We start from the raw sequence: 13,555 nt of genomic DNA on the forward strand, positions 1-13,555 counted from the left end.
TTTGTCTGAATAGAAATTCTTTGCAGAAGGGTGTCTGGTTTGTTATGTGCAGTAACTGGCGCACCACCACCAGCTTCTGGCTGAGGTTTGCTGCAGGGTGATGAACAGGCATGTCCGTAACAGCCAGTGCCTTCTGGGGAGCAGGTTCTGGTTTGCTGTGCCAGTGATTAGGAGGTGTTTGTTATCGTTGCTGGTTGGTAGTATTAGTTTTGATTGTGAAATACCAAAACTTTACAGTTTGTTGGTTCTGATTTTTGACCAGCTTTGACATGGGAATTGAAATCCTCATCTTCTGCATCCTAGATAATAGTCTTTAATATGACAGTTGTGTATTAAGCCTTCAGTAAATGATAGGCACACAGACAAAATTGTTAAGTGAGGTTTTATCACTAGGTACAGGTTCATGCTAGGGCTTCTTGTGATTTGCTTCCTAATGTTTGGTCCTAGGGCTCCGTGGAATCTGGCTCCTAAAGAAACCAGAAAATGAATGCCATGGCTGAAGAATGTTTTCTAGTTCACCTGGGTACTGTCTTGTGCTGCTGAGTGCAATGGCATTATGTGTAATTTCCAGTCATTGAATAAATTCCATGAAATAAATTTTCTTTCTTCCCTTACTGTTGCAGACTGTGTAATCAGAGCTAAAGATGCAGCTACAAATATTTTGTATGATTTTCCGCTTCAGAGCATGTAGCAAGTTTTCAGCTCTCTAATATTTACAAGATTGCTGAAACAGAAGTGTATTTTCTTGGGGGGTGGAGGAAGCCCATTTTTTGTTCTCATTTATTGGCTGTGTTGGAACAGAAGCGGGAAGGAGAGCATGGTGTGCGTTATATGCATCCGTTCAGGGTGACTGAGTCAGGAAGACTATATGATGTACCACGGGATGCACCTGCACCATGATGACAAAATAGACATGGTTATAGTCTTTAAAACATTGGTATTGCTGGAAGTGTAGCCCTCTAGTTACATTTTAATGTGAAGCTCTAATATGTGATTTTGTTGTGAGAACTGAGCCTAAATATTCACTTCAAAATGAATCCTTATAGTCAATTCACAGCAGAAATGAAAATGCCTTTGTTATTCTTGTCCAGCACTACCTTCTCTTTGGAAGAGGAAATGAATTATCACACAGCAGTGAGCTGGTTATAAAGAATCCTCTCTTGCGCATCTGGAGGCTATTATCAAAATACTTGGGAAACTTCATATGGAAATAGAAGCTCCTTCACTGTGGGGAATATGTTTCTAAGAGATTTTTTTGGGGGGGTTTGCCCCAGCCATATTTAACACTTGCTAGTATACCTAAGGGAAAAAGAATATTTAATGCAATTCTTCTAACTAATGATGTCTTGAACTGTCATTAAGAATGTTTAAAGAATAGGCACTTCTTAGTCCCTCTGCAAATACTCTTTTGTTACATATCTATATGTGGAACAAAAGTCTCTGAGAACTTAGATGATTTTCAGTGTTTTAATTTATGAACCGTCTTTAGAATACTTAAACATTGTTAGAATTTGGCAGGAAAATTGGAAATAATCCTATTACAAAACTTTCCACTAATAAAGACTAGATACTGCGGAAGATTGGATTACTTTAAGAAAATAATAAAATAAAGATTGGTGCTGTGGCACCATGCTGAAGTCATGTATTGCTAAGAGGTGGTGAGTAACATGAGTATGAAGAGATAATGTGCAGATAATGTGCGCTGTCTCTTGCTTCTCATTATTTGAGAAGAAATATACATACATTGTTAAAACATATGATTTTATGTATGGTATTTTACCTTATGTCATAGAAAAATGTGTAGAACAGTTACTAGGATAACAAAATACTTAAAGGATTTCAGTTTGGTAAGGCCAAACTGACAATATCTCTTGGTGTTTCCATAATTAAAATGAATTTAAGTGTCTTAGGTTGAGTAGCCAAGTACTGTCATACATCAAGAGCTGACTGCGAACAAAAAGTAGATTTAAAGAAGTCGTTTTTGTTAATGATGAACTGTATGGTGACCTAAGGTTAGGTAACACTGCATGCTTGGAAAACTTTTAGCTGTTTGGGAAAGAGGAGGCATGATGAGGTGAGGATAAGAGGGAATGGCCTTAAGCTCCACCAGGGGAAGTTTAGATTCAACATTAAGAAAAATTCCTCCATCCCTGGAGGTGTTTAAAAAGCGGGTGGATGAGGTACTTGGGGATATGATTTAGTAGTGGACAGGTATGGCTGGAGTTGATGATCTCAAAGGTCTTTTCCAGCCTAATGATTCAATGAGTTGGTTCAGTTGATCACAACCAAGGAGGATTTCACTGTTAAGTCAAATAATTCACATGAGTTGAGTGAATCCAGTGGAAGCTTTTAGGCTCAACAGGAATGAAAGCAGGTGAGGAATAGAGAGAGAAAGCAAACCTATGTGTTGACTTAATGAAAACTTTGTAAAGAATTAAGACCGGTGCATTGGTATAAGCCACTCACTGAACTCTTTCACTGAACAGCTTCTGTCCAAAGATCTAATAGAACTTAAGGCTATGCAAGGAGCCAAATGGGAACACCATGGATATTATGCTTCCCTTATTTAAATTAATCATATGTGTTTGTGTGAATAGTGTGTGAATGTGCTCTGTGCAAGTTCTAGTGAACCTTTGCCTTCAAGGCTATGAGATTGACGTGTGATGAGAACAATAAGAGCCTGGAAGGCAACGTGAAAGTGATGTCCAAAAAAAGGTAAATGGGGAACCTCTGCTGTCTCAGGTCATAAATAATACAAAATCAGGAAATAAAATCATTAAAATTAATACATAAATTGATACACTGGATAAAAGTTTTGGAAATGACTGTAACAATACATTTCTGAGACCTTGAGTTAAAAATTATCAGTGACCACATCTTATGCTGGTGCCAGTTTCTAATGAATAGAGGAAAAGGTAAATTTCCTGAAGGGCTAGTAGGATTGGGATATAGCTGCCCACTTCAGGCTTCATGTGCTTGCCACTATTAAAGTTAAGAATGTGTGTCACTATTAAGTTATTTGTTAGGAGTTTATGTACTAGAAGCCTAAGCTCTTCTTCCCTCCCTGGTCCTGGTTGTTGAATTCTATCTACTTTTACTTCTGCTGTCTCTGGAACATACCAGATCTGTCCATGATCTAACTATGCCTGTTAGAAAACCATCTGTGACTTTTTCTGAGAAAGTTTTCAGCCAAATTAGTAAGTTAAATTGACTCATGGAGTTATTTAACAAGTGGGCCAGGGCCAGTGTAATATTTGTGGTGGGACTGCATGGTCAGAAGCAGGGCAGGGTGAGTAATGGGAAATGGAGAAGCGTGGCAGCAAGTGGCAAAACTGGATCTCCATGTCGCGTGGAACCAAAACCATAACTGCTGGGAGAGGGGTTTGAACTGTTTACTGCTCTGATTCCTGGTTGGCCAACAGGTCAAATGTGTGTGAAACTGTAAGAAAGACAGTGCTCCAGCCAGTCAGTTGCAAGGGAAGTTCTGTTAAATTCCGAGCCGTTAAAGCTGATAATAATCTTTCTCCCCAGTGACAACTTTATCGTCTTCAGAACAAACAAAGCTCAGCCTGTTTTGATTGGAGTGGTTTGTTTTTCTAAAAAATTTATTTTAACAGCTTAAAATAGTCCATGTTTCAAAGAGGAGAGATGGGAAAGATCTCATATTGTTACAGTGAGGGATATAAATGAACGTACAGGATGTTCTTACATGAAGGATAGTGGTACCTGCTTAAAGACAAAAAAAAATAGACTTGGCTTTAAAGTATCATTTGCTTTGGAGGAAAAACCACCTCACTATTACATAAAGTAGTGGAGGAACTGGGAGTGTATAAAAAAGGTTGTGAATCTTCCAAATTTAATAAAAAAAAATAAGGTCAATGATATTGTCTAAGATACTCAGTTCTGAATTAGAGAATCTACTTTGTCAGATTTTATGTGATTGTCATTTTTCCTGTGGGCTTGTTCATGACCAGAGAGTACAAGATTTATCACAAACAGCAGTAACTGCATTAGGATTATCTCCTGCTGGCCAGGCAGGTCACGGTTTTACTTCCTTTTGTGCTTTTCTAGACTTTGGAAGCATACTTCTTTTGCAAACTTTCCTAGCAGCAGTCTATACAGGTTATTTTCATCAAGTTGTCAACATTGGATGACTAATTTTGCAGGGCAAAATATGCCACTGCTATTTAAATAGCATGTTCTAATTTGTGCTGTGAAAGATGTTTTAGATTAAGGCATCTGATTTTTTTATTTTGTTTGCCTCCTCCCTTCCCCCCAATCTGTTGCATTTACGTTACTTGAGGAATCTTCTAGATTTATGACAGAACTGGAATTCTGCTGGGTGTTCATTATGGGGATACAACATGCAAGTAATTGTAAAACCTCTCTCCCAAACTGGTAGCAATCACTTGTCCTGTTTTGATTATGATGCTGTATTTGTGTGATGTTTATATTCATTATGTAGTTACTTAAAAACTCATGTATCAAGAAAGCTACCTGAAATAATTCATGAACTGCTCAGTATGCTGCTTTTATTCTAAGTAGTAGTCATCTCTGCTTTTTTTGTGTGTCAGATTAAATTAACATCTGGGCTCGTGGAAAATATATGTATGATGTAAGTAAAATAAAACAGAATATACTCTTTTTACTGGTGTGAAGATGCTGTTAAACTGCAAGTCTGAGGCTTCTTTGCTTGTGATCTGGCAGTTGACCAAACCTCCCAAGAGAAGCCTGGTATATGTTAGCCCCAGGGGAAGGATAGCCAGTTAAACTGTTCGCCTAGTCACAGGGACGTTACTGCACAGGTTACCCTTGCTGTTCCTGCATAAGCTTTATATCTCTTATGATACATCTGGAGGCACAGTCACATCTAGAAATCCTGGTCATTGGCTTCAGTTAGTGAGCAGGGTATAAAAGAAGGAAGCAAATAGTCTTTGCTCCAAGGAGTGTACAATATACTTTATGTAATCTTTTGTTCAGCTTTTTTTTTACCTGCATTATTTGGAGCCAATTAAGTGTCCTGTCAGAGAGTATAGATTAGACAGGGAATTTGTAGTAGAAGTTGAATGATAAAGTTTATTTTTCCGGAGTTACTCACAGTACTGGGGAGGAATTGATAGTTTTTGTTTTACTAGTGACAACAGCAAAACTTCACATCAGCTCCTTTCCAGTTCATTGTTTCTATGATTCACATATGCCACTTGCTTAATTTATGCATCTACTTCTATCTAGCTATGACTCTGATAAATGTCGACCCTGAAAAGCAATTATGTGCCATGAAGTGGAACCCTAGAAGAAGATGGAGCTCCAGACTATATGCTTCTGCAGCTAGAAAGGAGTCCCAGTTTTCAAGCTGGAGGTGCTGCTGGCCCATTTCTACCCACTTCTACTTGCAGTCTTTATCCAGTGTATAGATGGTACTCCTGTATTTAAGGCATATTAAAAGAGAGACCATTGGATGTTGTTTTGGTAGATGAAGTGAACCACAGTCTTAAAACGTCACCTTATAGAAAAGGCATTTGAGACTTCTTTGGTAGCGACCTTCTGTACCTTTCCATTTTGAATTCTTCTTTTTAATCAGTGAGGGTAATCAGACCTCAGTGATGCATTTCAAATCAGCATTTAGTATTTTTAGTACTTCATGAGTTGTATTGCTATTTTTTCCTTTCCTTGACTGGAATTACTTCTGTCATATCCTGCAATTGCTTTTTTTCATTGTTTTTATGCACATAGCCTGTTATTGGCTTATAATCTCTTAACAGTTGCTTAATAAATGTCCATCTTTCTCTTCTCCTGTTGTTACCAGCTGATAAGCTCTTAATAGCACAGGTTCTCAATTTTAAGTACTAAGCATATAACTATTTAGTAATTGTTAATTTTTGGTACTTGCTATTCTTGTAGAATATCCTGTCCTCTACTGCCAGTCCCGAACTGTTGTGATTATTCTCCATTCCTACTTCTTGTACTGCAGTTGTTTATGGAAATAGCAAGTATGGTCAATCTTAACACCATTCTCTACCAATAAATTCATTCAGGTCCAAAAGGTCCGCTCATCTTAACACTTTAGGAGGGGGCTAAAGAGGCAATGTTGGGCTCAGCTTCAGCATCCTTAGTTTCCATGTGGCTCGGTGTGGTGCTGTTCTTGACACTCAGACAAATTGCCTGTCATTTTCTTCCTTATCTGGAGAGTTGATTATCTTGTCAAAGGAAGTTAATCAGGTTAGCCAAGTAACTCCCCTTTTATGTGTTACCCTGTTTTTCTTAACCTCTGTGTTTATTTAGCCTTTCCAAATTGGGTTCGTATTAATAAGTTCTGTTGATGTCAGCCTGTTGCATGCGAGAGCAGGATCTTCCTTCTTGTTTATTAGGTTAACAGTTGTTAATTTCTGGCCAGTTGGTATTATTCTTGTTTGGATATTAGTTTGTGGAGGCAGCTTGTTGTGTTATTTTCAGGGGGTTGGTTTGTTTGTGTTCTTTAAGAAAAGCAGACAAAACCTGTGATGCTGAGGTTTGTGATTTCTTTTGTCAGATATGTAAAGACTCTGAAATAACAATCATCTGGTCCTCGTGATTTGAATATTTTGAGATCTTTTATTTTTATTTCTATCCACACAGTAATTTCCGTTTTTCCGTGTTTGTTTGGTGGTTCCAGCTGATAATATCCAAGTGAGACCGAGACATCTCAGCCTCAGTCTGCAGCATTTAGAAGTATTTTTTTTCTAGATACACATCTGTGGATTTTGCTGTGTTTTACAATTAGGTCTTAGTCAAAGAACAGGATCTATTGTTAATAGCTAATGGCCAGAGTCACCCATAATAACTGCTTAAACCATATGAGAGGGGAAAAAAAAAAGCAAAACCACTGTGATGGCAGAATTTAAAGTAGCAGCATTTAGGTGTACTGTGGTTTCAGCCTTCTTGTGGCATCTTTCCCTGAGCTGTCCAAGCTTTGAAAGAATCAGCTGGCCTCACATCAATTTGGGGAAGTTTTACTTCCAAATATCTTTTGTACTTAATCGTAATACTGAATGTTATGTTCTAATGTTACTCCTGTAACAGTAAACAGTATCAGATTCTCTCAGTTGTTAAATTCCTTCTTTCAGTGATTGCAAGGTGAATTTTTAAATATTTAGTATCTTTCCCCAGCCTTTTTTCAAGCCAAAAGTGATTAAGTTTTGCTATGAACAAGCTGTTGAAAGAATAGAAAAGCAAGTGTAACCTGCACATGCCTTCCCCATGCTGTGACTAGCTCGGAGGTTTGTCTTTGTCCTGCCATCTGCGGCAAGGCTTTCCTACATCTGCCTGCTTCTTCCTCTTGGCAAGCGCTGGTTTGAGTCTATCTGCACTACTGGACCTTATTCTCTCTTCATGTTTCTGTAGCTCTCCTCCCTGTAATAGTAGAATCATCATTATGTTTCAGCAGTAGCTGACCTTCACAGTCCACCAAAACATGCACCTGAATCTACACACTCAGTAAACACAATCTAGGATCTGAACAACCAGGGTCAGTATTCCTGTCTGAGGCACAGGTCTTGCACAAGAGCCGCATGTAGCTGAGTCACGTAAGGGCAGGCTACTATGCTGATCTAGTGTCTTTGAAAACAGGCCACATGTAAACTGCTTATGAGTTGCGGGTAGACTGCAAAGAACTCTTTGGCAACCTCTAGTGTATGTTTCAATGCAGCTGAAAGGTTGACACTCTCAGAAGCAGCTGCAGGTAGAGTTCATCTTGCATTGTTTCAGGCATCAGGTCACACGGAGCTGGTTTCATAGTCAGTACAGAGAATTCCAGGGCAAAACTGAGCTGACATCTGTGGGTGTCATCACAGACATCTATGCTTGAATTCAGTCATGATCTGTGTGTTTCTCTCCCAGTGGGTCAAATACTAGCCCAGAGTGACTGGCTGGCACAGTGCATGTTTGTTTGTAGTCAGATGAACACCTCCCTGGAAGCTTTGAATTGTTTTAGTTTTTGTATGTTCATAAGGTGCTTAGAGTGACTTAGCAGTCTAATTTTAACTTTTGCTCACAATAGGTTGAATGAAGGCATATGCATTTCTGTACCACCTGCAATATTATAATAGAAGTATTTCACTTAAATGATTGCAGAGCCTGGAAGAGTGGAGTCATGGTCTGATAATTAGAATTTAAAGATACTGCAGTAAAATTGGCAGTAATGAAAATTTCTAGAATAGTTTTAACACATTTATTTTTGCAAGGTAACTAAAGTGCAATAACTTAATGGAGATTCATTAAATTGAAACCAATGCAGAATGAATTTAATTGTAAATGTGTTTTGTTGACACTTGCTAGCAGTTGGTGTTTAAATCAAGTGCTTAATTGTTTAGAGAAGTTAAATAATACTATTCTGTCTCCTTTTTGCACAGCATACAGTTAGAATTTTCTGTGGTGGAAGCTACTGTAGGGTTTTCTATAAATAACTATTACTGCTTTAGCTTGGGCTGCTTTGACTGTACAGCAAGACTTCAGTTAGACAACAGTACTGTGACTTGAAGAAGTAGTGAGATCCTGTAACTTTTAAATCACTTTTCCCTGGAATAAAAGCTGGTTTAGTGTGATAATAAATAATACTTAACCCTAAAGTAATTACTTCATTCTGCTAGAGAAGTATTTGTGTAATGGTTGAATCAAAACTTTGGGAAATTGAGACTTCCTTTAGACCTAAAGTGAAAACCTTAAAACAAAACTGGGGTTTTGTTTGTTTGGGGCTTTTTTTTTTTCAATTAGAACAAGGGCAGTTAGGATGGAACAATTAGGATGAATGCGATTTGCTTTAATAGCATACCTTAATAACTTTAGTTCATTAGATTTTCGTAATTTGATGTTTAGATTCTTGGAAAAATGTATTGTGCTAAAATCTCTCTGTCAGTAGCGATTCACATCTCCTCTGCCGTTGTATTTTTTTTCTTCCCTCTGGTTCAATGAAATATTAAACACTGCCTTGAATTTGTAGGGGCTTACTTACTTTGTCATATTCCCTCAGTGTTACACTCATGTATATCACTACTTATACGAGTGGTTTCCAGTTTGGGTTTAAAGAGAATTTAAGACTTATAATTATTTGTACCTTTAGTATATGTAGAGTTTATTTTGGATTTTCATTTTTTTTTTAGCAGATTCTTTTAAGCGATCAGTTTCTAGGTGTCATGATACTGGTATTGCAGTGATACGGCTAAAAAAATTAACTATGGAAGTCTTTCTGAACCAATTATGAGCAGTTCTTCAGAAGATGTTATAACTTCTCCATAGATGCTATCAATATTTATTAGGCAACATGCAACTTGCATACTTCTGTTGTTATTGTTATTATTGTTATTATTGTTATATTCCTCTAAGAAAACCCTTAATTTGTAACAGAAAATGTAATGGAGTTATAGAAAGTGTACAGAGAGTGGGAACTTCGACTACAATACAGTTTAAGGAAGATTTTTGGGAAGGAGTGGATAATATCCTCTCTACATGTTAATATTTCTGTTGATTCTATGTATCCCATGTAATACCAGTCCTAGCTGATCAGAAGTAGCTTTTTTGTGTTAGACCTTTACACAGAAAAGAACTTGCAGCATGTTGTCATTTTGTTTCTTTGTACTAAGGTTCTATTTGTGAGCTTTAGTCCCAGCCCAAGACTTTACCTTAGGTGCAATACCAGGGAGGAGGGGAAGGGAATTCCTGCTTCAGAGGAAACGAGGCAGGATCGCTATAGAGAGACAGATGCACCCCCGGAAATAGTGGAGAGTTGTTGATCAGTGTGTTGTACTTGAGGATGTGCAGTTCTGTTACAAATAAGTGATTTTATCAAGCATAGGGTATCTTGTACTTTTAAAGACTTAAGTTGCTCTCTTGATTGTTGCTTGACAACTGATTTTTCAGTTGTGCTTGAGGGGCAGGCATACCAGTCCTGTAACTGGTGGAATTCTCATCCAGTTATTGGCATTCTGGCTAGTGTGAAGAGCCAAGCATATATTATACTTAATATCTGGGCTGCTTTTTTCCTCTTCTTCTGTTTTAACAATCAATCGCATATGTAGATTAGCAGGCATTTTGAAATTATTCTGTTATGTAATACTTTAATCTGTGCCAGTAATTGCTTGTCTGTAGAGACTACTTCCATGCTTTAGGATTTTAGGTATAGTTGATTACAGATATTCAATAAATGTACAGGATTGTTTTGTTGAACTATGATGACGGTCCAATGAATTTATGGACTGTACTTAAATGCAAGTCATTATTAATTTGCTTTTTTCCCTAGTCTTGTATGTGTCCTGCCACTAGCAAGAATTTACATCATGCTTTTACCCTGGTGTAGCCCTCTGTAGTTTTTTTATATATTACTTTAATTATTGTGTTGTATTATATAATTTGTATACCCCATTCATATTATTCATTATTTGTATTGCTTTGGTATCTGGGATCCTAGATGAAGACCAAGATAGTATTCTGTTCATTTTTTGTGCGTGCCATAAACATAACATCATGCCCTGAGGATTTTATTATAAAACAAAAGACAACACACAAATACAAGCAGATATGGGACTATAAAGACACAATGAAGGAAACAGATCAGTTTGTTAAATAGCAGTTGCAGATTGCCAATGGCCCAATTACTGGCCAAGTGTAACAGGAAAGAAATAGCAAGGAGTGCTTTGCAGGGAAATAGAATGAGGTTTTATGGATATTTGCTGGTAGTTCCCTCTGAATAGGAGAGTGGCATAGGAAAATGCATAAGGCTGATGTGTTTTCAAACAGGCAAGACAGTGCCAAAGACAAGTTTAATTGCTTTAATACCAGAATATATTAACATTTTGTTACTGAAGGGGGAAATTGTGTGAATTTTCACAGCACCGTGGTGCCTTGCCATGTCTGGTTTTGACTTATCAGAGAAGGGTTATGCGCAAGATTTGTGCATGTTGTCCTATGAATATGAGAACCTGAAGAGAGATCTTAATCTAGGAGGGTATTCTGGTTCTGAAGCTTACGATACGCATAGGGAGAAAGGAGATAGGGCTTATGAGAAAGATCAAAAGATCTCTTGCATAGGTCGTCTACATAATTAGTAAAAAAACTGGAAGGAACTTTAGTGGGACAAGTTTGTCTGGTACAGATACAGTTATCAGGCTTCAGGACAGGATCCACAGATCTTATAGTCCTTTCTAACCTGTTCGTAAAGCCTTCAGTAATAGTTATCTGAATCCCATATTGCAAGTCAGGGCTAGTCCTTGTCCTGCTGGCAGAGAGAGTGCAGTGTGGTTTTTTTGGTTTTACATCATGTTGATTTTTGTTTGGTTGGTTTTTATTTTACAAAAAAACCCACAACATTGTCTGTTGAAACAAACTAGTAGGTTTTGAAGAGTTTTATCTCTTTTTTAAAATTCTGGTGTCTTGGGAGGGCAGGTACTATGTGACATTGACAGACCTGTACTGTCAGTAAAAGGATGATTTTTTTCCTTTCAGCTAGTACTTCAAAATAGGGCTTACAAATATTTTCAGGGAAACAGGCCAGTGCAGGTAGATTTTTGATTTTTATGGGCTATGGCTGTAAATGTCTCCTCTTTTGTGATTTGTGAGGTATTTTTCTCTGTGCTTTTTTCTTGATTTTTTTTTTTTTTTGCTTTACTAGAAGTTGCTTCATGAAGGAATGCACTTGTACATTTACAGAAACTGCGGTGGAGTTTTAAGAAATGTGATGTGGGAAAGGTTGCTGTCAAACATTTGGTTTTATTTATAAGATCTACTGTGTTTAAGACTGGGTTCCGTAAAAGAAGGAACAAGGAAACCAAATAGTTGATTGTTTTCATTATATACATAAAGCTATAGAAGCAATTTTGAGTATGCAGAAAGAACAGATCTGCAGTGTTAGACATATTTTACATGAGGGACTACATTCTTTGCTGGTATCTCGTTTGTTTAAACCAGTTAAAAGGATTGCACGTATGTAAAGTATTTCTTCAGCTCTGTGCTTTGCTGCAGGCAGAGCATGAAACTGGCCTCTCAGGCTCCTCTCAAGTCTTGGCATGGCTGTTACAGCAGCTGCGATATACCATGGCCTTTACGTTAGGTCAAATGGCTTGCAGCCCTTCTTGCTGTCCATACTGAGGCAAGTCCTCACTTTGAAGTGGTCTGGGACTTCTTTGAGAAAGAGATACTGCCTTCTCCAACTTCATGCTTGTGCAGCAGTTTCCGTTCTGCACATCAAAAGAGCTGCAAAGCATTTTTCAGTGTCTTAATGCAAAATACAAATCCAGTAAGCCTTTAAGTATCAGATTAACATTTCTCTTTTTCTGATGTTTGTCCTAGCAAAAATATTGTAGTAGTACTGTGATTATGAAGTGAAACACAGATTGATAGCATTGTATTCTTTTAGAAAGTGTTGTTTAGTAATTAGGAATAAAAGCAGAAAGCACTCACTTGGGGTTTTTTTCTGTGTTTTTTAGATGGTGGTAAAAACCTTCATGGATATGGACCAGGACTCGGAGGATGAGAAGCAGCAGTATCTCCCATTAGCCTTGCACCTTGCATCTGAATTCTTCCTCAGGAATCCCAATAAAGATGTGCGCCTCCTTGTAGCATGTTGCTTGGCTGATATCTTTCGTATATATGCTCCTGAAGCTCCATATACTTCCCATGACAAGCTTAAGGTAAAAATGCTTTATAAAATAAAGGCTTTCTTACTTCCCCATTATCTTACCTGGGGAAAAAACTAAACTCTACTCCTCAAAAAAAACCCCCAAAACTGAACAAAAAAAGCTAAGTCATTTTTTATTTTCCCACTCAGATTTACACTGCTGTTCAGTTTTATTAAAGAGATGTTGCTTTAGTCCTGCGAGTCAGTATGGCACTTTAAGGGCCAGAAATGTGGAAAGGAACGCCAGATAACCAGTATCTGTGTTGGTGGCAGGTTTCTGTCAGTGTCTAGAAAAGACAATTTAATGTTCTAGTATCATGTGTTTGTAAATATGGGTAGTTATCACTACGAAAGGGTTGTACTTCTACTCTCTGCTGATTCAAGCTTGTAAACACTTTATTGTTTTTTGACAGGACATATTCTTGTTTATTACAAGACAACTTAAAGGCTTGGAGGACACAAAGAGCCCTCAATTTAACAGATACTTTTACTTGTTAGAGGTAATGCAATAATTGTAACTTTCAGTAGATAGTACTTGCTCTTTAACCCTAACAAATGTAATCAGTTTTCTCCAGATAGTCCAATATGCCAGGAAAATTTCTTCTATTCTCTGAATTGCACCAGATTCATTAAAATTCAATAAATTGCTTCTCTTAGGAGTTATGATTCTGTTTCTGCTTAATAAGTTCATGCAGCCTGTAGCTGAGGACATACTAAAACAATAAGTATTCATTAATATTTAGTCTTTGTCTTACAATTCTGTACATTGTTCTTCATATCATACACACTTAAGGGGGTATTACCTCACCAAGAGAGAAATTCAAATGCTGATTGAAAATGCAAATCTACTTACACTGATAATCGGAGAAGGTATATAAGATTCTGGTTTAAAAATATTAGAAAAGCCTACTT

General features: G+C 37.5%; 1 protein-coding gene across 1 annotated transcript in view; it reads left to right on the top strand.

Moving 5' to 3' along the window:
* PDS5A (PDS5 cohesin associated factor A) overlaps positions 1 to 13,555 on the top strand; it is an 80,650-nt gene that overhangs the window by 20,713 nt on the left and 46,382 nt on the right. Inside the window, exons 3-4 of the mRNA XM_069856168.1 lie at positions 12,453 to 12,656; positions 13,057 to 13,143. Of these exons, the coding sequence (XP_069712269.1) occupies positions 12,453 to 12,656; positions 13,057 to 13,143 (291 nt within the window). The remainder of the gene's footprint in view (positions 1 to 12,452; positions 12,657 to 13,056; positions 13,144 to 13,555) is intronic.

This window comes from Phaenicophaeus curvirostris, chromosome 4 (genome assembly GCF_032191515.1).
Source record: "Phaenicophaeus curvirostris isolate KB17595 chromosome 4, BPBGC_Pcur_1.0, whole genome shotgun sequence".
Classification (NCBI taxonomy): domain Eukaryota; kingdom Metazoa; phylum Chordata; class Aves; order Cuculiformes; family Cuculidae; genus Phaenicophaeus; species Phaenicophaeus curvirostris.